This window comes from Plectropomus leopardus, chromosome 4 (genome assembly GCF_026936395.1).
Source record: "Plectropomus leopardus strain MGB_pleo_1.0 chromosome 4, ASM2693639v1, whole genome shotgun sequence".
Taxonomy (NCBI): Eukaryota; Metazoa; Chordata; class Actinopteri; order Perciformes; family Serranidae; genus Plectropomus; species Plectropomus leopardus.
The window spans coordinates 13,800,285-13,826,471 of NC_142179.1; the positions used below are offsets into that span (position 1 = coordinate 13,800,285).

General features: G+C 36.2%; 3 protein-coding genes across 6 annotated transcripts; 2 read left to right on the plus strand and 1 right to left on the minus strand.

Moving 5' to 3' along the window:
- Positions 1-822: 822 nt before the first annotated feature.
- On the minus strand, positions 823-12,616 carry ostf1 (osteoclast stimulating factor 1). The gene is made up of 10 exons (XM_042488636.2): positions 12,457-12,616; positions 7,551-7,597; positions 6,936-6,986; positions 6,570-6,633; positions 6,414-6,467; positions 6,128-6,235; positions 5,743-5,792; positions 3,210-3,288; positions 2,896-2,994; positions 823-1,972 (listed from the first exon to the last, which is right to left on the minus strand). The coding sequence occupies exons 1-10, from the start codon at positions 12,488-12,490 to the stop codon at positions 1,914-1,916; spliced, it is 645 nt and encodes a 214-aa protein (XP_042344570.1). The 5' UTR covers positions 12,491-12,616; the 3' UTR covers positions 823-1,913.
- An 861-nt stretch (positions 12,617-13,477) lies between these two features.
- nmrk1 (nicotinamide riboside kinase 1) lies at positions 13,478-18,457 on the plus strand. 3 transcript variants are annotated; one of them, XM_088076604.1, is made up of 8 exons: positions 13,478-13,616; positions 15,129-15,219; positions 15,311-15,359; positions 15,915-16,083; positions 16,760-16,831; positions 17,008-17,114; positions 17,339-17,422; positions 17,902-18,457. In XM_088076604.1, exons 1-8 carry the CDS (start codon positions 13,588-13,590, stop codon positions 17,910-17,912), a joined length of 612 nt encoding a protein of 203 aa, XP_087932730.1. In that variant the 5' UTR covers positions 13,478-13,587; the 3' UTR covers positions 17,913-18,457. The 3 variants fall into 3 exon arrangements, with proteins under 3 accessions (XP_087932730.1, XP_042344832.2, XP_087932731.1); XM_042488898.2 differs by having other exon boundaries at positions 15,918-16,083; XM_088076605.1 differs by lacking the exon at positions 16,760-16,831.
- A 1,181-nt stretch (positions 18,458-19,638) lies between these two features.
- Positions 19,639-23,839, plus strand: gghl (gamma-glutamyl hydrolase like). Of its 2 annotated transcripts, XM_042488897.2 has the most exons (10): positions 19,659-19,766; positions 19,853-19,908; positions 20,011-20,125; positions 20,552-20,602; positions 20,704-20,788; positions 21,617-21,755; positions 22,009-22,115; positions 22,728-22,821; positions 22,914-23,051; positions 23,367-23,839. In XM_042488897.2, exons 2-10 carry the CDS (start codon positions 19,860-19,862, stop codon positions 23,483-23,485), a joined length of 897 nt encoding a protein of 298 aa, XP_042344831.1. In that variant the 5' UTR covers positions 19,659-19,766; positions 19,853-19,859; the 3' UTR covers positions 23,486-23,839. The 2 variants fall into 2 exon arrangements, with proteins under 2 accessions (XP_042344830.1, XP_042344831.1); XM_042488896.2 differs by having other exon boundaries at positions 19,639-19,908.
- The last annotated feature ends 2,348 nt before the right edge of the window (positions 23,840-26,187 follow it).

Here is a 26,187-nt window from a genome sequence, read left to right on the forward strand (position 1 = left end):
AATGTATTCTATAAAAGTTACTTGAAATAAGTTGTATTACCAATCTAAAATCAAGTACTGCGTTCAGCAAACATTGAAGGGTAACTAGTATCACGTGATCGGTGTACGCAGATAGTTGGTGGCAGCAATTCCTAACAAACGAATGAAATTAGCAAGCACTAGCAGTTTGCTTATTTGTGAATGTCTGGCAAGTGCATGTTAAAAAATATTTGGCTATATTATATATATATAATATTATATAATATTTATACATGACTCAAGAGAGGGCAGATCCTAATTATGCTGGATTTCGGCTCTGCACAAAAATGTTTGACGTGAACAACAACGTGGGCGAAGCAGACAAGACAACCAGAAGGCCGCTAAACAGACTGCCAGCGTCGACACATATTTCACACCAGCTGTAGTCAGGCTAGTTAACTTGCATTACCTAGTTTAAACTGCTAAAATAAAGTCATGGGTAAAGTAGTTCAGAAAAAATCCACTGGTAAAAATGTTTGGGAACCCCGGTATTTTTTTGCATGCATGCCTGCACAGATTAATGTACAGCCCGCAATCGTATTACTTTGAACGTAAAGGACAGGTTTGTTTGCACACTTTCAGTTAGTAGTGAGAGGAATTTGGCTTTATGTGAGAAGCTTTGAGTAATAACTTTTAATCTCTCTCAAGGCTTCTGTAATTTGGGAAAAATCTAAATCCTGACGCAGCTTTTAATCCAACACTTGCATTCTTAGATCTGTTTGACAGACAATTTTTGGTTTTCTCCAAGCCATGTCAGTGCTACTTATTGTTACCCTTTTTAAAAAGTGTCTACTCAATGCGATATTTTAAGTTAAAAATCTTTTATTGTAGATTGAAGATGGCAGATAGAAATCTAGAACAAAATCTTAAGGAATTCAACCTCAGAGGACAAAAGCAGGTTCACATTGATACATAACCAAAGACACACTCGCTATGGTACACATATTTAAGGCACTTTGTATATATATATATTTTTTTTATGTATAAAATTTGTTGGAAAGCAGCAATAAACCAGAAATTTGCTCCCAGGATGGAAATCACACCATCAAAAGCTTGAAAGGTGAAAGAGTAATTTAAAGTCTGTTTTATACGGGGCAGATTTTTTAAAATTACACTTAACTGATATTTCAAAAGCAGTGGAAGTGTTATAACACAGACCAAAATACAGAGAGTAACAGGCGAGTTTTATGACGTAATGAAGGAGAGGGATGAAGATCTATAAAGTTATAAAGAGAAATATTTTCGCCTTTTAAGCTTGTTTCTACACATTGCTGACACCTTCAATTTGACCAAGATAACACAGGTGAAAGGGGAAACATTAAGGTTTAATTTACGTTGCATTGCCTCCCAATTGTACATAAATAGATCTAAACTGTGCCCAGTTGTGAAAGGGCTCCAAGCTTTAAGAGGTAATGTGTTTATAATTCTCTTTAAGGTGATGCAGTGGTTCAGTAATTTAAATGAAGCATTAAAACTTAACTAGACACACGTTAAATCAGTGTTTTAATCTGCACTGGCACTTTAATGCCTGGTGTAAATGGGTTAAACACAATTTGTATGTTTGGTATGTGTTTCTTAGAGCTATGGTCCGTTCTCCACTACAACACATATTCTGCCCCTCAGTCCACACTGTGCAACATTCAAGACAAATCCCCTTACATGTGGAAATGCACTTGGCAAACTGTAAAACCTATCAATTCAATGCTTTGAAATTCACCCCGACGTGACGCAGAGGGCCGAGAACTGAGGTGTTTGAACAAAATAACGGACCTAAAATGGACTTACAGTTGGAAACAGAGCAGCAAATCCATTTTAGGTCTGTAATAAAAATTCTCTGAGCTCCATGGCCCCACTAACCCAATGGAAGACAGCGATGATGTCTCAGCGGCCCCAGCTCAGTCCGAGTCCTCGTCGTCCAGATACTCTTCAGCGTTGCTGAGTGTGCGAGTGATGTCTGAGAGAAGAGAAATTAGCAGTTAATGACAAAAATACTGCAATATTTCACTAATCATATTTATCTGCGAGACCTCTGCACCAAACTTTTGTCAAAACAGTGCTGACCCTCCCAAGATATCAAAGTAATTACATGTTATATCCGTATTTCCTGTGAGTCACATAAATGTGCAGCTGTTGTCTGCATAAAGTGAGCTGTGGCAATAAATAACTTATTGTAATAGCTTCCATAAACTGGTAAATGACTTAAATGTCAATTTTACACATATATATATATATATATATATATATATATATATATATATATATATACTGGCTTATCTCATATAGTATTTTTAAAACAGAAATGTCATGATCTTTACTACTACACAAGTATTTTTTCTCACGCATGAAGATTTCATTCAATTTGCTAACATTAAAGCTTAAAAAATATTTCGGTTTGCTGCTTGATGCAGAGGCTCAGTTACAATTCGTCTCCACACAGTTTTGTTGTGTGCGTAATTTTTCTGCACGTGCATTTACAAAAAAAACACATGCAATCTATTCAGAATTCAGACGTGCGTTTCATTAAAATGTGCACTTTTTTAATGTCCCATTCAATTTTCCATGTTATCAATTTTTTTTAATTTTCCCATTTAATTTTCCATTTTATTCATCAATTGTATTCATTTTCATATTTATTTGCTTATATATTTGTGTACTATTTTTCACTTGTGTATAAAACCCCAGATTTATTTAATTTCCCTTTTTATTTTACATTTTACATATTTATTTATTCATTCATTCTTAAATTCATTTATTTGTGTAATTATTTATTTATGACATTTTCATTATTTATTGACACATTTACCATCCCTAACCCTCCACAGTGACACTGTATGTGTGAGTACTGTGAGGCTGCCCCCTAGCGGCAGCTGTACTTACTGTTTCCCAGCTTCCTTTTGAGAAGTGAAGCACACGGTGCAGTGGTGGCCATATCTATAGCCAGCTTTTTCTCATTGTTCCTGATGTCTGTCCTTGAATCTGAAATAAACAGACTCACACTAAGAGACTAGAAACTACATACAGAAAGACACAAAAAATGACAAAAAACTATGTAATCATGAGGGCAGTCAGCTGCTGTTTCCTCAATCTGGAACAACATATTCTCATAATAGGTTTGATCTGGTTTTTCATCTCTGTTCAGAAATAAAGAACTGGCTGTTTTTTTTAATAAAACCAAATAAGCCAACACTTACTCTTCTTCAGCAACATTTCCACAATGTCAGAATAACCCTTCCAGGCAGCAGCGTGCAGAGCGGTGTCCCCAAGTTTATTCTGAAACACAGTAATCATCACAGACAATTAATGGATGCATTATTGATAAATTCATGTATTTGCTGTTTTTTAGTTGTTGTGTTTTTACTGTATATGTATTGTTGTTTTAATAGTTTTTTTATACTGCAGACACTGAATGTAACTGACAGGCATCAACTTCGACATCATTAACCTTAGATGTGTGACCACAGCCCAAGGTTTGACAAAAACTCCAGACATAAAATTTTTGAAAGGTCCAGTATGTAGGATTTGTTTAATTTGATTACATTTTGTTTAAATCTTGAGGAATCATTGAGGCCAAGCCCCCATTTTCAATGAGTACAGAAAACACAAAATGCATAGAAAACACAAAAAAGTACAAACAACAACAGGCCGAACACCATTAAAAACTGTTACATTCAGAAGAGGACTAACTGGTTATCATGGTTTTAAGCTGCTTAATTGTAACTAATAATAACTAATAACTAATGATGCAGCAGAAAAACTAAAAGTTGTTTTTCCAAATGCAGTATTTGACCGGGAAACATTAAGCATTAAGCAACCAGCTGAATGTGTAAAATAGTTACTGTGACCAGTTTAATAAAGTGCTGAGGTATGGTGGCATGTTACCTTTCAAGACTTTAAATGAGAAGACGATAATGAAATAAATGATAATTGAATAGAAACCAATGCATATCTCTTCTGACAGACTTAGGGCAGTGTTTCTCGTACCTGTCCTCAAGTACCAATAGTCCTGCATGTTTTCGATCTCTCCCCGCTGCAACACAGCTGATTCGAATGATCGGCTCGTTAGGAACTCCTGAGGCAGCCTGATTATTTGAATCAGCTGTTGCAGCAGGCAGAAATCGAAAACATGCAGGACATGTGGTCCTCGAGGAGAGGTTTGAGAAACACTAATTTAGGGGATACACTGGCCAAAATGGAATATAATATAACAAGTATGTTTTCTTTAGTTTATAATCACCTGAAAATAAGAATTGTTGTGTTTTCGTTACCTTAGAATGAGCCGTTTGTTTGAGAGTGGGTCCTTGTCTACGGAGACTGCTATGTTGCACTGCCATGTTTTTACAGTAGCCCAGAACGGACAAACCAAACATTTTACATGACACTGCTTTATTCAGTGTTTTTACCGGTTTAAATTTTGAAGTGGAAGAGACCTCTCCAAAACATAACTGGGCTCCTGGTAAAAATCTCCTGAACGTCTGGGTTTTAAGTCATTAGAGAAAAAAGGCGATGCAGAGAAGCAGGTGCTAAACCAGCACATCCTCTCCAACATGCCAAACGGCATCACAGAAAAAAACTGATTTGTGATAGGAAACTGCTTTATTCAGTACTTCTACCAGTTTCAATCCCCCGGTCCGTTTGTTTTGGAAAATTCGGCTCATGGTAAAATTCTGCGGAACAATTAACACCGAAGGAATTCTAACCTGGAGAAGTTTACCTGGCTGCAAACTACAATCCTCACCACTTGATGCCACTAAAGTTAATATTTTTGGTAACAAGTTTGTTACAAAGGCACATACATACAACATCTTGCGGGACAGTGTTTCAGGAGCACGTCATCCTTCAAGATCAAAGAAACAAATCTCACTCTAGTCTCCGTACCTTCACCTCTATATAAACTAAAACTAAAGCTCTTTGGGCTTCTTCCTGAAATTGTTTAATATCAGTCTGCAGTTTGTTATTCCTAACATAGACTGTCACATGTCACATTAGTCTATTTACATACATGAAACTGCATGTTTTTAGACTCTTTACAAATATAATCTCACTTCAAACAAACCTCGTTGAAAGCTGAGTGGAAATGCAGCAGTACCTGTACTGTCAAATGCTGTTGTTGGAGCTGTTTGGTGCTACCTCAGTTAGGGCTGATGATGTTTTTTCAGGGCCGATACTTAGTATCAAATATTAGTAGTTCATGAGACTAATATGTCTGTTATGTATTTATTAAAAAAATGAAATATTTCTGTCAATACTTAGAATTTAAGGAACTCCAACAAAAAAATTGGTTTAAATGCCTTAAGAAAATGCTGAATCAAAACTGAAACTTTCAACATCATATCATTTTATATATAGTCAAGTGGAAATAAAAAAAATGAATAAATAAAAATAGGTTTTACAAAACAAGCTCCTCCCATGCTGGTACATTTTTGCACTTTTTAATTAATTTTTATCAGCGATTATTAAAATAAAACGCTGATAAGGATAATCGGCAAAATGCCAAGTATCGGCCCCACAAAACGGCCAAGCCGATAATCTGTCGACCCCTAACCTAATTAACCCAATGACACTAACTAGTGCTATAGGGTTCAAGATGCCAAAATTAAAAATGCTAAATTGCTAACTGCAAATCTTGCAATATGAGGTCGACTAGGAATTCAGGTAACAGCATCTAAAGTTTTTGACCTGTTAGTAAATTCACACCTGAATGAGTTGGGTTTGTTTTTTTCTCACCTGCTGGTTGAGCTCCACGTTGGGCTGGCTTAGCAACACCTCCACCACTTCTGTTACAAAAAGACAAAAAAGAGAACTTGAGTGACAGTTTGAGTAACAATATAATGACATCAATCATGCAGGAACGACGCAGGTACACAGGAGAACTTGGACACTGTCATCCACAAAGTTCCTGTTTTTCTGTACTTCACCTCTCATGTAAAACAAATCTGCCAGTGTGCCACAATTTAAGATTTATGAAATTACGTTCAGTCACTGTGTCAAAGCGCTGCAGACAATTTGTCAACACAACAGTTTGACTCATCCACACCATGAATGCCTTTCTGTGGTCCTTAATTCATGCAATGTCCACATTGAAAAGTAAATGCAACACATTTATTGTTACCTTTATGTCCTCCATGGCATCCCCAGTAGAGGGCAGTGTTTCCAGCTTTATCCAGCCCATTGATTCCAACTTTGTTGTCTATACATTCAATCAGCCAGCTCAGATTGCCTGTTCAAATCACAAATATGTTCATATACACACACAAACCCACCGCAGAGTTGAATACTAATGATGCAAACAATGTTACAGCTCTTCAGCAGAAACAGAGGCGTTATCATGGTCAAGGCTGCTTTATTGTCTACAGACAGACAGAGAAATATATCACAAAGAAAGGTAGTTGTCCCACCTCGTTTGGCTGCTTCGTGCATTGGGTTGTCAACCGACTCTGCCTGCTCGACCACTTAAAATAAATACATAAATAAACAAGACTTTATATAAGATTCACAATTACAAGAGACAAACGTCTGTATTATTCTCATTTAACAGGAGCTTGTCTACTCACCATAATTACTTGGAATTAGTCCTGTCCTTCCTCGGCATGTCCCCTTCCACCAATTACTGTCACTCTGGGGATAATAGTAATACAGGAATGCTTATTTAACAAATACAAATAAAAAAAAAAAAATACATAAGCGAAAATGCGTACGGACAAACGTGACAAAATGAATGCAAGTAAAATAAAAAAGGGAAAGAAAAGTGCAAATGAAATGCAGACAATATTAACCAAAATGTGGGAAATGGAAATGCAAAATGGAGACAAAATCCAAACAGTGCAAAGAAAGAGGAAGAAGAAGTGCAGATTCAATCTGAACGGGACGCGAAGACTTGAAGAGACTGACAGCAGCTAAATGTCTGAGCTTTTACTCACCGTGTCAGAGATGTACAAGTAGTCTCCTTCTTCAAAGAACAGCTCGTCTGGCTGAAAAATAAAAAATGAAAAATGTTACTCCAGGCTCACTTCATGTCGACACAGTATTCTTGACTGATATTTGTTATATTTCACCCCTTTCTGCCCCCCAATCTTTCCCTTTTTTCTCCACTGTTCACCAACAACTGAGACATTCGTGACTAGACTGTGGTTTCACCTAAAACTGTTGATGGAATACACAAAAGAGGGACTAGTCACACAGCGGGTAACACATTTTTGGCTGTATGTTGGTGGTTAAATCTGAAATGATAATTTGATTGATCAATTAGTCAATCCACAGAAAATTAATTTGTAATTTAAGTCATTTAGTGTTTACAGCATCTTGAGGGTGTGTGATTTGCTTCTTTTTTTCTCATATTTGATAGTTAATTATCCGATATTCAGACCTTTACTTTACCTATTTATTTATCAACTATTTATTTATACATTTTAGTCTGTTTTACTAGGTGGTATATTATTTCATTTTAAATCTTTAACAAAGGACTCAACAAAATAGTCTCCACACTCTGAACATATTACAAAAACAATCCATGTAAACAAACAAAAAGCTCATACCGTCCTGGGGTCAAAGGTGTACTGCGCTCTGAACACCTTGACTTGGCCTGCAAAAGAGAAACAAAAATTTCATGTACAGACTGTTTGTGGCAAGTTAACCGCAGCATGAGAGTGGTGAACAGAGCACACAGAGCACACAGTGGTAAACTGTGCAGCATTGTGTTTGAGGGCATTGAGAAAGTGAGGTGAAACTGCACATGCTGCCACTTCACAGCCCCGCAGAATAACAGCTTAGGTTCACTGCAACGAGCCTGCACGCGAGCGCTCCCGAATGCAGCTTTAATGTGGTGAATTACACTCATACAAAGTGCAATAAATCACAGAAGTGTCAACATCATCCATCACCACACTCAAGAGCCAACTGCATGTAGCCCTTTCAGAGCGACGCAACTTCGACACACAGCTCCTAATGTCTGCTTTGAGCGCCTGTGCTCACTAAAACAACTCTGCTGCAGCCAACAACAATTCATATTCTCACATGCAGTGCAGGGACAGAAGCACATAGCTGGTCCTTGTGTGCGTGCAGCCCTGAGGTAGCTGCCCTCGGGGCCTGGGATGGCTCGCTGTCGAGCCTGGCATTAACTCCGCTGCTGGAATGCTACCAGAGTGGTTGTGGCTTTAGCAGGCAGCTGAACTAGTTCATGGAGAAAGACAAAAAAGCTTAAAGAAGCAGTGCCGTATTTCACATTTAATTATTTTACACCTACTTATTTATTTCTACCAACTGTTGATTTTTTCAGGACTAAATAGTTGTGTTCAGTATGTTGTGTTGACTACATACACATAAAGTTTACTAAACAGACTAGTTAGCTGGATACACTGAAGGCCAAAGTACCACATTTTGTTTTCAGTTATCCAATTTCATGCAAAGCTGATGTAGTTATTCTGCTTTGCATTAGATTTGTAGATAAAAGTCTCTCACCGCTTCAATCTACTCACTTTCCACTCAAAGATTTGTCTTGTTGTACACACCCTAATTGGATATGTCCATAACAATCCTTACAACGAACACACTCATCACATACTCAGTCATGTTGTTTGTTTTTTTCCTGTCTGTTTGAAAGACATATCAGGTGAGGCAGCCTGGAAATTAATTTTATAATCAATTTGATTGTTTTTAACAAAGGTGTTTAATCATGGCTTAAAGAGAAACAGCATTTTTCTCACACTTAATACCACAGTAGACACACATGTATTTTGTGCATGATGTGGATGTGTGTTATGTGTTTGTTTGCTGACATTTGTTTGGGGATTTATTTGTGATATTTATTTTTTCTGTGTATGTGCATTTTTTTTTTCTTTTTAATAGTCTTTTTTTAAGCCTCTTTTGGACAGTAGTTGCATATTAGCGTTTCACTACAAACACTAAACACGTAACATATGGTTCTTGTGCATAAATGTACATTTCTACTGCTACCATGATGTCCATACCAAACAAACTAAGAGATTATACAAGATTAGATGATGTTTTTACAAGCTGCAGAGTATTGTTGTTCTCATGTATTCTTATTATGTGATTTAAATGGTGCTTGTGTTATCTAATGGTTTTACTCATACATAATTAACATTTTTACATGGTTGTTGCTTTTAAAAGCCTACTGAGGTGTCGGTCCCCATCACGGCAACAAGTGTCATCAGGTCTTTCAGCAAAAAGGGCGTTTATTTCCTATCATTATTCTGTGGGCCATTAAGTATTCAAATGCAACAAGACTTCTGTCAGTAGGCAGATTGAATATTAGAAACACAGCATTGTGGGCAAATGACATGATGCTAAATGACTTATATCACCACCAGTTCAGCTTTTATGGGGTTTTTTTTGTTATTTTTTTTTTTAACATACACCATCACACTGTAGACCCCAGTAAAATGTCAGGGAGATATGAAGGCATATAACTACATACAGCCCGAGCTTAATCACTACCTATGTACAAATGTTTATGTATAGCTTGTTTCCTAGTAAAATAAACAAAAAAACAGACAAACATGAATAATCTTCATGGGCCAGAAGCCCCTGAAGAGCTTCTCTCATATCTGATGCTGATTAATTTCCTGGTAATATGTGACATGCATTTGATTCCTGACACATAAGACTGGTAGCTGCTGACTGTTTGAGCTAACAGGTCTAAATGTTGGGCGGCTGTGACTCCCCTCTGCCGCAGGGTTTCTATTTAGCTAACACACTGTGTCAGTGTCTCAGAATGAGAGCTGCTGCACAAGACCCAGCTCTGTTCAACACAGCGAGCATGTCGACTCTGCAGGTCCGGTCATGTCGCTCAAAACACACAAAAGCCTGTGCAGACGAGTCCACGTTCTCTTTGCATTTTAAAGCCTCTGGCACATGCAAAGATTTATTCTAGCTAAAAAAGAAAAAAAAAACAGAAAGAAGAAAAATGTGCTCAGTGTGAGCAGAACATTGTCAGTATATTTTGTTTGCTTGTGGCGATTTGATGATTTCCAGCTGTGTTGTTTTATTACAAGAGGAAAAAAAACATGCCTGATCTTGGTGGTGACTCTCCATTCCTGTTTAAAGTTCCACCCATAAAACTGAACCATCTAAGCCTCCCAAAATATGATACTAATGAAGAGTCATTAGTACAGAAACTATAATGTTTTACACCAGAGAATGCACACAGCTCTGAAGCACTGCCCTCTGAATTTCTGGTTAACACAAAACTGAAACCTAACTCCTCTCATACAGAGCTGATTTTAAAAGAAAGAGAAGAGAGCACAAAAAATGTACCTCACAAGTCTGCTCCTGTTAAATGTGTGTTCATTGTGCAGGGTGTGTGTTTGGCCATTACCATTACCAAAAAAAGTATTATGGCACGTGTAGAGCTTAAGATCTCTAAGTATCCACTGGAAAAAAGACAAAAAGGTTTTAAGTATCATCTCTGAATAAAAATATATTTAAAAACATCCATCAGAAGGACAGTTGCAGCAATCCTACAGTGGAGAAAAATTCATTCAAAATGACTTTGGACGGACCAAAATCATCCAACATAAGGGTTTGGGCCTTCAGTTAGGAACACTACATGACTACATCAACATATTTTTGAAAGCTCCTAATATCCAGTAAAACTCACGTAGGCAGTGAAACCTCTGCCATGTACATGTACTGTCTCCACATGAATTACTGCATCAGTTGGGACCATGTGAGCCTTTTTACTTTGCCTCATAAGACTGAAGTCTCTCCCGCAGCACACCAACCAGCCATCTGTCAAGACAGACGATCTCACCTGCCGTCACACACAGGTGTCGTGGCACTGACTCATAAATAAACATGAAGAGTATGAATAATAACGACGCGTCTGTCATTTGAGTTTTGTGCTCAGTTTTCAAAGGGCCACAGCTAGAAGGCAAAACATGACATACAGTAAAGACGAAATGTGCAGCTTTTACTTCGGATGATAACGTGTCAGTTTTCCTTTTTGCTTCTTTTACACATAACCTGATGCGCACAATATGATCTAAAGAACACACTCAGCTGCCAGTTTATTATATAAGTACACCTAGCTAAGGCTGATGCGGTCTAACACCTCCTTCCTGCAATAAATCCTGCATTCATGATATTCAATTTAAGTTGAATCTGTCTTAAGAGAGGTGTTGATTCAACTTAATGGTCATTTAGATCTGTTTCTTTTATCGTCTTCATCTCATTTAGTGTATATAAGTAGATTACATAATTGACAGTATAACGTGATGCAGTGCAGCAGCACCATAAACAACCTCCAAAATTAATAAACACATCTTTAAAACAGTTTCAACATTATAATCTTTATTAATACATACTCCTCAAAATCTACTTTAAAGAAGGTTTTTTTTACAGTAAATCTGTTGCTTTTCTAGTTTCTATACTTCTTTTTTCTTTTTTTTTCTATTTATTTTTATTAAACTCTGTTTTACCTTACTCTAGCCTACAAATAATGTTTTTATTTGTTTTTATTTATGTTATTGCTGTTTTTATCTTGACGGTGAGTACTATTTTATCTTGTTTTGTAAAGCATTTTGCACTGTGTTTTCAAAAGTGCTAAATAAAGTTCATTAATTTAGGAATTATTGCAGGGCAGCTGTATAAGACTGCATCACATTTCAAAAGGTGGACCTATTAAACTGTGATTTCTGTTTTGTGCAAACTTACAACACTGCCGAATGTTCCTTTAAAATGTTTATTTTATTACAATTCCAGCACAAATTAATGAAAATGTTTCTACTCGTGTAAGAAAATAGACATTTTCAGGAAGCGTTTTGTGTTGCAAGTCCTCCAGTGGCAGAGTCTAGAAAGGTGCGGGTGTGTGTGTTTTGTACACTGATAAACTGGCAATTGAGTGTAGGTTTTACTGCAGATCTTTTAGTTGCCTCACACATTTTCACATTTGGAAAACCATGCATGCACATACATAACATGTTATGAAATCCCCTATGATTTTGTGCGTAACACACATTTCCTAATCTCTGGGACAGAGTTACCAGAATAGCTGCACAGACTGAGTTTGCAGGAAGTTAGCCTGATGTCACTGAGGATTCATCATCACCGTTTAACCTGCGACCTTAAAGCCGCTGAATGACAGAAGTCTGCTTGCATGAGTGATGGAAATAGGGAAGTCACAGAGGCCTGCTGCTGAGAGCTGGATCACCCTGACAATCAACAGTGAAGACACTTTAAACTCCACTGTAATCCTGAACCACTCTGTAATAACACATATTGATATCAAACAGAGTTTGTGAGCTTTCTATGCACTGTGAGATGAAAGTTTCACCAAAAAGCGAGAGAAAAACTCACTTTTTGAGGTGCTCACCGTCCGCCCATTAAGCTTTCATCGCCAACAAGGTGTGTAGTCCCTCGCAAGACACGCAGCTGAACTTTTGGCTCATTTTAAACAACAAATCTTCGTAATATTGGTCTTACCTGGTTTGGCCGGCTTAGGAGGAGGCTTCGTCATTTGTTAAGCTCGGAAATAAATTGAAATGAAGCAAGCTGGGGGAGTTTCAGTCACAAACGTCGCCGGAGTGTGAACACTTTGCTGTCACTGCCAATGAGGAAGTGCCGTAGCGCTGCACAGACTGGGCGGAAAAGTTCAGCTGCGCATGCGTGAAGTTTAACCTGTAACGGACACTCTATTTTATTTTATTTTATGTCATTTTATTTGTTTACATACTACATCTTCAATGCATTGACCGAAACATACATACATAGATAGATAGATAGATAGATAGATAGATAGATAGATAGATAGATAGATCATATATTCCTACATATATTTATTTCTTCTTCTTCTTCTTCTTCTTCTTCTTCTTATTATTATTATTATTATTATTATTATCATTAGTAGTAGTAGTAGTAGTAGTAGTAGTAATAGTAGTAGTACTAGTAGTAGGCTAGTAGTAGTGCTACCGTTGTTGTTGTTTGTGTTATTCCATTGTACCTTACATAGCTCAACTTTTGTAAACATCTTTAGCATGTTATAAATGTTAACTCTGCACAATAAATATGTGTTATGTTATTCTTTATAATACTTACTATCTCTATCTTATCATGTATTAAAAATTATTTATTTATTCCTATTGCATTTTTTTAGATTATGTCTTAAAGTATTTACATAGTGTATTTAATAGTGCTATGTTGTGTTTTGTTATTATGGTATTACTTTATTTTATCTAATCTATTTATTTACTTTTTCACTCTGAACTTTCTGCACATTGTATCTTAATTTTGTTTGTTTATTATATTTAATTTAGCTTACTTGTACTTTATTATGTGTTCATTTTAAATAACTCCGCTGTAACACTATATTAATTTAACTGTTTATCATATTCTAAATGTTAAAAAATTTCTAAATATTCTCAATGTTTGTCTTTTTTTTCTCAATGGGCAGGTCTTAAGTGACGTAACATCCCATCAGCCAATCACAAGCATCCAATAGCGGAAAAGCGTCAGTACAAAGTTGATATAGCCACCAACATGCCCTCGCACTAGTCAAGTATGCACACGAGCCGTTTATTATTTAGCTTTTAGCAGTTTTATACAATAAAAACTGAAATGAAGACAGTGGTGGTTGGAGTTGGCGGGTAAGTGAGTCCTGAGGGTTGTAAACATTCACGTGTTGCCGTGGTTACCTTCCTGCATGCTTTTTGTTGCTCTGCCTGGGTCATTTTGCCTCCAGATAGCCTGTTGGACCTCAGATAGCATTTTGCATGCTTAAGGTTGTCACACCACATTTATAAATATAATATAAAGTGAATACACGTGTTTTTGTAATAACATTCTGATATTGTTTATTCAGATATTTGAGTTTCAGATTCTGAAATGTTCCTTGGTGTTTTATTGTGTGAGACTACAGAGAGACAACACAACGAGTCACAAAAAGACACTAGGAAATGCATTATCCTCCTATTACTGAATGACCTGTTAATATTGGCTAAAATACATGCAGCGAGGGCAGTAAGGGAGCCACCAGAGCATGTGACAACCATGAGGCAGATAAGACTGATAAGAGTCTGTTTCTTTGAAGTGAAAAACGCACTTATGTCTGATGTGTGTGACAAAGTCCAGCTTTTGTTTGTTTTAACATACATTTACTCTACAGATGTGCAGGTAAGTGTCATGAAAAAAAAGAATATGGGCCTAAAAATTTTATTATTATTATTTTTTTTTTACCTTTGCATTCATAGTTTGTAAATGCAAACATCCAATAGAAGTAGTACACAAATATTTAAAAACTTTAATGTCAAATTAAGTGTTGGTTCATGCACACCCTGCAGAGAAGTGTGCAGACTGTAGAAAAATTAAATCAGGGTACCTGACAAAGGTGTTTGACCAAAATGTTGCACTCTCAGTAGATTTTGTGCTAACTTTGTTCTGAAATTCTTTAATCTTTTTTTGCAGTTTGGGAGTGATGCTGGTCGTTCTGGTTTTAAGTGTGTTGCACTTCTGAGTGTAGTTAGGTTGCACCTCTGACCACACAACAGTAATGTCACGGGGTACTGACGACAGCCTGACTGATTTTTTTGAGGCTCAAATGATAATAACATTTGAGTGTTTCAAAAATTTGGTAATATGGGACAATAATTATTTTTTTGCACAAACTAACATATTTTAATTAGAAAACAAAATATATACCAAGTGTGCGGCCTTAAAGTTAAGCTTGTCAATTAGAGCCTGACTGATATAGGATTTTTGAGACTGATACCCAAGAGTGGAAATTCTGATGTTATCGGCCTATATATTCCCTTTTCATTTACAACATAAACATAAAATGTCTTAACTGCAATATTCGGTACAATGTTTCAGTCACTGCAATCATCTTTGCAATTATTTAAATGTGCAATATCCTTTAAACTCTTGAATGTAGGCTATATTTATCACATGACACATATTGCATATATTCTTATTGTCTTTCTTACTTATGTAGTCTATGTTGTTCATTGTAGCATTGCACACATTTTTATATTTTACTTGAGTACTAGTTTGTTAATCTATTATTATAAAGGAAGCGGGTAAAAATAGTAACAATTCAATGGTGTATGTGCGCTTGTGCAGCTTTAAAATGTTCTTAGTGATGTGCACTGTTTTTCTTTCAGGATGACCAATGGAGGGAAATCTACTCTTTCTACGAGTCTTCACCAGCAGATATCCAACAGCTGTCTGATTGCACAGGATTCGTATTTTAAGGTAGACGTCTTTAAATCAAATCATTGCTTTTTACACTTAATGCTGGGAACGTGAGAGCCTGTGTGATCACAGTGGATGCTCTTTTCTTCAGGATGACTCTGTGGTACCAGTGGACAGCAAAGGGTTTAAGCAATATGACAGTAAGGACACTTTTTTTAACTTGTTTAAGACATTTTTGGTGCGGCTGAAGTGTTTCTACGTGAAAACTGTAGATAGATTTATGGTTGAATGCAACAAGGAGAAGTATTCATTAAGCATGCTACGGTCAGGTCCTCAATATTTTTTCTGGGAATTTGAGAGTTTAAGTGACCTGGAGAGTTTTTTTTTAATATGCAAATGGATATTTTCAGTATAAATTATGTGAAATTGAATACTTTTAGGCCAAAAAAGACAGAAAGAAAAATTTCAGAGTAATAATTCTGCATCAAATTTAAGAAAAAGAAAAGAAAAAAACTTTTAAACAGCATTTAGATCTTCATCTTGGGAAATAAAATAAAAATGTTTGGAAATTATCTAAATGAAAAGTTAACTGAATAGATAAAAACAAAATCTAATAATTAATTTAAAAAAAAATTGAGAAACTGGAACCAAGACTGATTGGCATTTTGTAGTTAAGTTACCTTAATATTGAATCAATTATCAATATTGCACTTTTATGATTGGACAAAGAAAATCTCTCTCATTTTATTCTGTTGAAGTGCTCGGTGCTCTCCACATGGACAAGATGATGAGCGACATCAACTCGTGGCAAAGAGATCCTGAGTCGTTTCTGTGGCAGCGAGGTCCAGAGCACGCGACACCGTCAGTGGGTGAGGAGGAGGTGTATGTGCTCATAGTGGAGGGCTTCCTCATTTTTAACCACAGGTACACGAGAGAAGTTACTGTATTTATTTAAGTCATAATTTACATTTTATTTAACAGGCTTATAATTTAGAGAGAGTTCCAGAGAAAATGTTCCTATATGCTAATTTAAGAGAAAACTGCAGTTGGTGTAGGCTTCTAATTTATTAATTCTAACAGATACTTAGCTGAATATTCAAAAACTGTATGTTGGCAAACATACAAGTCAACATGCACGAAAAACAAGTAATGTAAGGTTAATAATTCAATATTTAGGTTCACATGTAGCATTTCTTTCAGTGGGATTCTTGCAGAAATCAACAACACAAACTCTACTAATTAGCACCAAATTACACCTCCTCTCTTGGAAACTTTATGGGAAATTAGTATTAAATTAAAACCATCACTGAAAAATAAAACGTGCGCTTTCCAAAGATTATGTCATAAGTATTGGTTGTAATAATGATTGCAGACCTGAAAAGACAAAATCATTCCAATATGCAATTATAATTTATATGTAATTATTTTCTGCGAGATTTGACCTATATCCACCTTTCTCTTATCTCTTACCATAAGGTTTAATTGTTCCACAGGATATATGTAATGATATTACAATTTAAGGTTTAATAATATTAATATTACATTCCTGGTCATAATGCTGTATCTCTGATGTTTTTTAATTCATATTTTACCTTTCCAGGCCTCTGAATGAGCTATTTTGCAAAAGATACTTCATGGAAATACCTTATGATGTCTGCAAGACAAGGCGAAGGTGTCAGATTTTCTAATCAATAATACACTACTTTACGGTTTTGCCTTTTAATGGATTATGTTGCCATTTCTTTTTCCTGTTTTGAATGTTTGAGCTGCAGTAAAAAAAAAAACAAAAAACAGAGAGAAAGTTTAGGTCTTTGTGGTTTTACCTCAGTTTTTGTCTTTGATTGGTAGTTCGAGAGTGTACACACCTCCTGATCCTCCTGGATACTTTGATGGACACGTGTGGCCGATGTACCTGAAAAACCGGCAGGAGATGGAGAGCATGGTGTCAGGAATTGGTGAGCATCCAGTCATGTACAGTATACGATGCATATGAGATAAAAAGTGTGACATATTTCAAGCAGTTATGGTATTCATGTGGTTAAAACCTCAAAGATATGATGATGATGATGATGATGATGATGATGATGATATGAGATGATATATGTAATAAAATTACTATTATGTAGCATATTCACTCATATTAAATGATGAAATACATGACATCTGTTTTTTTCTTTAGTATATCTGGATGGACTGAAGCCAAAGGAAGAGCTGCTGGCTGCCGTGTGTGAAGATGTTTGTCAGGAAATAGAGAGACTCAGGGGTGAGTTTCCAGAGATTTACTACATTTTATGTCGTCCAACGTCTTTCTTCTTACAAGCATTCACATATTACTTACACTTCTTGCAGCTGTTAGAGATTTAATTCCCCTTGCACATTGCATTTTGTTATAAAAGTGTACATCCACAGCACACTCATTCTGCATATTGACATTTTGATGATAAACATTTGCTGTGTGGGTATTCTGTGTACTAAAACCCTGTATATATATATATATATATATATATGTGTGTGTGTGTGTGTGTGTGTGTGTGTGTGTGTGTGTGTGTGTGTGTATGTATGTATGTACTACAAAATACATTAACAGCAAAATAAAAGTTTTAAGTAAGTGTGAATATTAATGGGATAAGGAAGGGTTAGGGTTAGGAAGACTTGAACTTCATGTCTTATTAGTAAGTTACTTTAAAAATACTGTTGTTTTTTTTAAAATGCTGATTTTTGTTTATTGTGTTTTGTTTGCAGAGAATGACTGATATGGTCAGTTGTATTTGTTTGCCTTTTGAAGATGGAGACTACTGCTCTCATTATTGTCAGGAAAGTAATCTTTTTTGACTGTGTGACTGTAATGTAATACTTAAAATAGTTTATAAAGCTAACAAGAGTTTTAAAAAAACTGTGTGAACTTACTGATGCTATAGCTTCTGAAATTGTTCAGCTGGATACTGAATAGACGACAAGAATCACAGTGAACTTGAGTTCATACAAATGGACAGTATTTTTAAAAATAGATGCACTATGAGGGACCTAAACATATGAATTTTTGTGGCTTTATGAGGTTGATGCTGAATTTAACTGACATCAAGTATGATGTGATATTAAACAATGTTTAACCTCTGGCTGTGTAGGTTTTCTTGTAACACATGCAGGATATTGATTTTATCTAACCACACATACACATACATATACATGTAACCTGGACTTGTGATGTAACGCATGATAACCAAACACAAAACGGTCAGTTTAAAAGACTTTCTAACTCATATTTGAACACTACAAATATTAAACATTGACCATTGCATACTGTGGTTTGATGAGCATCTTTCCTTGTTTGTTTGTCTTACATGATTTTTAAAAGACTGTTGATTTGTAACATTGGCGACAGTTTGTCTCCATCTGGTGGTTCAGTCTGACACACTGGAATAAGAGACAGACCAGTGAGCAACTTCCTGTTCTCCTCTGTGCAAATACTCTGTCACCTGAATACAGAGCTCTATTTTGCTCTTATCAGCGGCAAATGATGAGGACACATGGTGCATGTTTCTCTGTTAGCCAAGTAACGGAAATGGCATGCAGGGACTTATCTGTACAATTGTTAATAAATAATATAAGCAATACTTAAGACTAATTGTGGTCAAAGACGTTCAATAACAGTACAAAGGCAAAAAAACAACAAACATTCCTTCCGTTTTATGGCCCAGAATTGTTTGTAGTTTTAGCAGTTAACTCAACAAAAAAAGTTTTGCAAACATGATTGTAGTTAAACTGCCAATAAGCTTAAAAATGTAGTCAAACTACTAGTTTAGTTCACTCCTCCCAAACACATCTCACAGTCTACATTAGTGAATGAAGTTTGCTCATTTGTTACATTTGTCTCCCTCTGTCATCACATCTGTGTTGAAACCATGTCCTTTACAGAAACTGCAGCGCTTTCAGCATTTTTTAGTAGGCTAAGTATTTCATCAGTTAGATGTCATTTTGCTTCCCTGCAAAGATTTGCACATAATGATGTCCAAAAAATAAAGATTTTCAAAAGATGTCAACTCATTAATTGATTTAAAATAGACAGAACCTCCTGGGTTGATGTTTCAGGAGTCTCTGTCAGCAGAATCAGAACCCATTTACAAAGTTTGGCCCCAGTTTGGCCTCATAGTTTGTGCACACATCAGCAATAAAGTCCCCTCCCTTAAAATCCTATAAATAGAAAGCCTGCTTTCAGTTTCAGACAGAAACCTGTTTCACAGCTCTTTGAATGTGTAGAGTGAGCTGAGAGCTGCTCTCATAAATGCTCTCGTGTAATTTCTATGAACTTAATTGCAAAATCTTCCTCTGACCAGGAAACTGGCAACATTTACCACATTCTAAATAATAAAAATTTTGCCAAAAAGTCCAAGCCGTCAGCAGAATATTTGTTTACCTCAGCAGTCATCCTGCCTGACCGGCATGTGCAGTTGAGGAGTTATGACATGTAAATCTGGGCATTCCTCACTTCCCTGTACTGACTATATCCTCTTCTAACTCACATATATAAGACTGCTGCAGCTTCTTTCATAAAGCGACACTCTCTAACAACATCCTACTCGTTTCAAGACTGATTAAGGCGTTCATTGGTCAGTGGAAATCGGGGTGAAAACATGTCCAGCACAGGATTTTCAGCATATATGTGGTTGTTTTTTACATGCTGCTTTTGTTGCAGTAAAGCCATGCCGATTAAACCCACCCAGGAGGCTGTGAACGACAGACCAGTGATCGGTAAGTGAAAAAACAGAGAGAAGAAGAGAAGTGGAGGTTATAAATAAATTTGAAAATTAAGAGTTTTTTGTGGTGGTAACACTGTTGAATTTGATCCCGCAGGCATTTTGACTCAGATCGTTACAGATGATGTCTTGCAACCATTCGGGAGGACGTTTATACCTGCTTCTTATGTGAAATTCACTGAGTCTGGGGGCAGCAGAGTGATGCCTATCAGGTGGGTTGAGTCCTCTAATGTTGTTTGTTAGTCAAGATAGACAACATTATACTATTTTTAACTAAAACTTTGTGATGTATGATCTGTCATTTTCAGAAGCAGGAAAAAAACTCACAATTATGAATTAAATGGAAGATAATTTACCTCTTAACACACATTGTTTTAATATGCAGAGTGGAAATGGTTACAGGGCTTCTTTGGACAGCAGCACCAGACTAATATTAAGTTATTGTTTTAAAATCTTTTAAAATGACAGTTTGTTGTTATCAGCTTATGATTTTATCTACTATTATGTCTCTGTTGATTCTTGCAGCTTTTATTGAAAAAGAAGAAGTGGCGTTTTTGTCACCTTTTGGCATTTGTGCTGTCTAAACAATGTATAATGATACACTAAAGGAAGTATTTTTTCTTGTTTGCTTCCCACAGATTGACTCTTACCACCGCTGAGTATGAAGAAATCTTCCAAAAGATAAATGGGTGAGTTGCATCACTATAAATGTGTTGGATAAGGAAAATACAATAACATTTATATGTTAAATAAATCCACTTATTACAGTCTAACTGTTATGTCTGTTTAGTTTGCTCTTTATTGGAGGAGCAGCAGATTTGGAGACGTCAGACTTTGCCAAGGTGGCCAAGATCTTTTACAGACTTGCTTTGAAGGTTTGTACAGCAGAACACTGTTTCCATATATCTTCTTTTTTAAATACTTTTGATGCCTTTTTTGATTTAATTGATCTTTTTAGTCTTTTAAAGGGAAAGCAAACAGCGTATTTACTCAAGTATTGTGTTTAAATACAGTTTTACGAACTGTTATTGCTCCTATCTTGAGTATCTTTATTTTATAAGACTTTTTTTAACGTCACACTAATGATTAAAGCTTAAATAAAGTTAAAGACTGCCAACCTTGAGTTGGTAGTCTGACCGAACTGCCCTTCTGAAGCGTCTGTCTTTCACAAACTGGGTATCAGACTCAAGCATCAAATGTCTTTCTTCAGAATTACAAACTGCACCTTTAAGTAAATAATTAAATGTTTTACTTTACTACATAAATAATGCTATTGTGCCTACTTTGCATACTTAAATTTTTCTGTTGATATTTCTACATGCAATAACATTTTAAAATATGCTGAATTTCATACCAACTAACAGTATGTGTAATAATTTAACCAGCTCCAATTTTAAAATAGTTTTACCAAAAAATATACTATTTTACTATCATAAATCCAAAAAGCATTAAATATTCAGGAAAGGAATTAAGCTTTGCACTGGAGGCTAATATATTGTATAATTTTATAATGTTAAAATTTTGTTAATATCATGGTACTTAAGTTCAATTTTGAATGCACTACAATAACTCTAACTGGAAATTTCCTCTTCTGCTACAACCCCAACAAGGTTTTGTCTTGATATTGTTAATAGAGCTTTTCGGTGTTGCTTTATTGTTTTAGATATATAAAAGTAAAAAATCTGACTATGTGTGTGTGTCAGGCCAATGATGAGGGCGACTTCTTCCCTATCTGGGGTACATGCATGGGCATGCAACTGCTGACTGTCCTGGTGGCCGGCGAAAATCTGCTGACAAAGACCCCAGCTGAGAACATAGCGCTGCCCCTCAACCTCACCACAGGTCAGAGCTCACTGCTTTATTGTTGATGCATATCTTTAGATGAACAGCTTTTGAGTAATATGTTCTAAATAGGTCAAAATAAAGTGAGTCATTTCATTGTTTAGCAGCTGGAGAACTGCATGTACTGAGTCGTACCACTTGGTGTCAGCAGACGCAGCAAATCAGAGGGTGTTTTTTCATGTTGTAATAATGTCACTGTTTGATGAAACCTTTTCCGTTTGGTTGGTTTCCTAATATCAGTTTCTTCCTGCAGAGGCCGGCTCTAGTAGGATGTTTGAGGGTTTCCCCAACGAGCTCATGAGGGCTTTGACCCAAGAACCTCTGACTGGCAATTTTCACCGCTTCGGAGTCACAGTGAAGGTACAGCTGATCCTTTCAGTGATCAGTGATCAGTGTCACTGTACTGTATGTTTCACTTCCTGATGGGTTTTTATGTTATTGTGCAGAGAAATAAAATTAGAAGCATCATGCTTCTCAGGAGTTTCGGTCACACAGGACAAAAACGTGGGACTCAAAAAGGCCTTAATGAGACATGCAGTACAGACATAAATTAATCATAAATTAAAATGATGATTACTTCACATTTTACATAAGCTGTATGGTTAATCAAGGTTTGATTATTACCCAAAGGGCCCTAAAAATGTGGTTTACAGTGTGGCATTTGGGTTGTGGTAATTTTATCAATTATGTGCTCCAAGTTTTTGCTTATAGTAAGCTTATAAGGTGCATACTTCTAAATGAATTTGTGTTTAATCAAATTTTCCACACTGCACATCTGATCCAGAATAGATAACTAAGATGAGCTTGATTGATGCAGAGAAAACAATGTGTCACTGCATCAAAAGAAAGCACAAGAACGCATGCTTAGTCAGGTGACCTTAAAAACAAAGAACTGTTTTAAATCTAATTAAATATGGAACATTAAAATATAAATAAATATTACAATGTGTAATAAAACAAATGTACTTCCAGACCTTCCAGGAAAATGAGAAGCTGCAGAGTTTCTTCTCCATACTGTCGACAAACATTGCAGAGAATGGAGTCCAATTTGTCTCAACTATAGAAGGTTACACAAGATTATTTTTCTCGTAGTTTGACAGACTTATAATCATTTCTTTGTAACAGAATTATAATAACAGCAATTTACATATCTACCAGGTAAAAGGTATCCTTTCTATGGAGTCCAGTGGCACCCAGAGGTGAATCGTTTTCAGTGGAGCAGAAACCGAAACATTCCTCACTCTGCTCATGCTGTTCAGTTGTCTTCTCTGCTGGCTGGCTTTTTTGTCAATGAAGGTAAGATGAAAAACTTAATCAATAATAATAATCATAACAGTAATAATTCTTATTATTTTTATTGTAAATCATGTAGTTAAGTTAAGAGAGTTTGTTATAATGCTGTCTTTTCAACAGCTGAATGTCGAGAAAATTCACAATATCACAATATATATTGATATTGGAATATAAAATTAGTTTAGAAAAACATCTCAAATTTAAATGACTCGAATTCAAATGTTTCATTGAAGAGCTATCCTGTTCGGCCCCGTTTCCCATCGAGATGATTAATCTATTTAGTTCTAATCACATGCATCTCACTTCTGCTTTGTTTAGGAAGGAGAAGTTTACATCAGTTTGACAATCCTGAGGAAGAGGATGCGTCACTGATCTACATGGACACGCCTGTCTACATTGGGAACATCACAGGATATGAGCAGGCCTATTTCTTCTGAGCGACTCCGTCTTTGTCTCGCTCTGTGCATGTACAACACTTTATATATTATGGTAGGTTTTATCATAGCTGGGCCTCGAAACAAGTACTTGTATATAGTTTTACTGCCAGTTAAGTGTTTTTTGGGCATTAGTTAACTCAGATTTTTGTCATTTTGGAGACTTCAGATGTATGTAGGACTCACATTCTCTGTATTATTTCTAGATATTTAGGAGTTTTAGTGACCTCAAGGACATTTACAGTCTGCTATTAAAGACCAACATTTGGTGGATATGACTAATTATTAAAGGTTATCAGTATAATTAAATTTGACAATATATTTACCAATAAAGAGGTTAAGGTTTTTCTGACCAAACTATCTCTCCATCTAGTCCATCCTGTGGCTGTTCTGGAGCTTTAAATCACACCACAAGATCTTGCAGATGTTCATATTTTCACTTTTTTGAGCCTTTTACATGGACTTTCATGTAAACTTGAGATTGAAAATTCATTGTTGACCCTGGAAATGGCACCCTGCCAAACAATCTCACATCAAAATGTCTATTCAGTCTTTTCAAGGTCAAGAATGAACCCTCTCAGTCTCAGATAAAGGATTCATTCATTCATTATTTCTCTACCGAAATTTTAGCCTTGACTGTGAAACAGCATGTAGACCGTCATGCAGAGAAATAAACTGTACAGACAATGTTATTGTTAGAAGTTAACTGATTAAATAAAATGTATAAAAAAAGGCCTTTAAGAAAAGGTTAAATTAATCAGAGCTTAATCAAATGATTGCCGCAACTAATAATTACCAATGTCAGTCTGACATTGCATGAACTTTAACAGATTTCCGCGGGGAGGAGGTTTGATCACAAGAGATCAATGTGTCCACCTGAATCTAATGTCAGTTTAAGTCCACACCATGGCCATGCCAACATACTCGTTTTTAAAACAAGTCACGATGTCAGGGGATAATGAGATGTAATGTTGATAGAAGAACAGCCCAGCTAGCTGATTTGTCTACAGCGCTCGCCATTGTTGTAGTGACTCTTCAGTGGTTCTTGAGCACCTCTTGAAAATGCTTTGACAACAGCTTTACAAAGGAGTGCTGTTGGCTGGCTGATTGTTAATCCTCCTGCAGCACTCATTGGATCGTTTTTTATCTGCTTTTTGATGTGAAGATGTCAGACCAATCAGTCAACTCAGGCTTGGTGGAGTTAATGCATTCAAAGGTCTGGACCCAGGAAATTTCATTTTGGTGTTTGGCCAAAAAAAATGGTGACAAATTTATGAAAAATTGCTATCATAATCTCTGAGCCAAAGGTCTTTACACAAAAATATTCAGTTCATAGCCACATAAGACAAAGTAAATACAGAAAATGTTAAGGATGAGGAAACAGGTAATTTTGACAATAATTGATCTTTAGAATAGTTGTGTATTACTTTTCTGTTGACTGACTCATTAATCGTGTAACTGTCGTGTAGCTCTACATTTTTGTAACAATCATGAATGGATTACTGAATGGGCCTACCGACCTGACCTCTCTCAAATTTACATCTAACAAACAGGAAGAGACAAAAAATGTCCACAAAGACACACAAAAAGACATCAAAGCAATGCAACGGAACTGGCTCAAAATATCTACAAAAACAGGCAAAACAACCACAAAGCAACACAAAACGACCTCATAGGGACACAAAATTACTTCAATAAGACACATTTTGTCAGAGATGCAATAACCACAAAAAGACACAAACCATCCAAAAAGAGACATAAAATGACTAAGAAAAGATCCAAATTACCTCAAAGATACGCAAAATAACCACAAAGCAACATAAAACAACAAAAAAGGCATAAAATCACCACATAGATGCAAAATTACCTCAAAAAATACATAAAATGACATCAAAGAGGCCCAAACAACTACAGCAAGAAGTAAAACAAGCTGAAAGAGGCATAAAATTACTTTTTGAAAAAGACACAGAATTACTTGAAAAATATGCAAAACTACCACAAAGCAACACAAAACGACCGAAAAAGACAAAATTATCTCATAGAGACACAAAGTTACCTCAATAAGATACAACTTAGTCAAAGACCCCCAAACACCTACAAAAGGACACAAAATGACTCCAGAGACACATAAAACGACTCTAAATAACCCAAAATTACCTCAGTAATATGCAAAACAATGTTAAAGAGACATAAAATGACTAAAACATATATACATACCTAACTAAGACACAAATTTACCTCACTCAGAAACCCAGGCAACTGCCAAAACAACACAAAACAACCTCAAAGAGACAAAATCAGCTCACTGAGACACAAACTGCTACAAGGAGACACAACAAAGAGACAATTTGGGGCTCTTTGTATACCTGTGCTCAGGGGCCCATTTTCTCATAACCCATCCATACAAAAAAGTGTTGAAGAAAAGGGGGACAGTGGGTCCCACAAGTCAGTTTTCTCCCAGGGCCGTCCTATAGGTGCAATCCGGCCCTGTAGAAGACCAATTTAGTGGGTTTTTTTTATGTCCTTGCAATTAATTAGCCTCTAAATCACACATGCATTAGAAAATTGTGAAATGATGACAGCAGTCTGAGGCCGTCACAACACACACAGAGCCAGCCGGCCTCTCCATTGGTCTCTTCGCACGTCAGTAGCGTCTGTGGGGGCGGGAGGGGGCAAATCCAGCCAGTGCTCCAGTTTCTCCCACA

Coding starts and splice junctions, on each gene's coding strand:
- ostf1 (XM_042488636.2), bottom strand. CDS start 12,490: ATGACGAAGCCTCCTCCTAAGCCGGCCAAACCAG. Junction 5,793..6,127: donor ATGCCATGGAGGACATAAAG/GTAACAATAAAT, acceptor TTTTTGTAACAG/AAGTGGTGGAGGTGTTGCTA. Junction 2,995..3,209: donor GGAAATGTTGCTGAAGAAGA/GTAAGTGTTGGC, acceptor TGTTTATTTCAG/ATTCAAGGACAGACATCAGG.
- nmrk1 (XM_088076604.1), top strand. CDS start 13,588: ATGAAGACAGTGGTGGTTGGAGTTGGCGG. Junction 13,617..15,128: donor GTGGTGGTTGGAGTTGGCGG/GTAAGTGAGTCC, acceptor TTTTTCTTTCAG/GATGACCAATGGAGGGAAAT. Junction 15,360..15,914: donor AGGGTTTAAGCAATATGACA/GTAAGGACACTT, acceptor TTTATTCTGTTG/AAGTGCTCGGTGCTCTCCAC.
- gghl (XM_042488896.2), top strand. CDS start 19,791: ATGTCCAGCACAGGATTTTCAGCATATATGTGGTTGTTTTTTACATGC. Junction 22,822..22,913: donor ATTTGTCTCAACTATAGAAG/GTTACACAAGAT, acceptor CATATCTACCAG/GTAAAAGGTATCCTTTCTAT. Junction 23,052..23,366: donor TGGCTTTTTTGTCAATGAAG/GTAAGATGAAAA, acceptor TGCTTTGTTTAG/GAAGGAGAAGTTTACATCAG.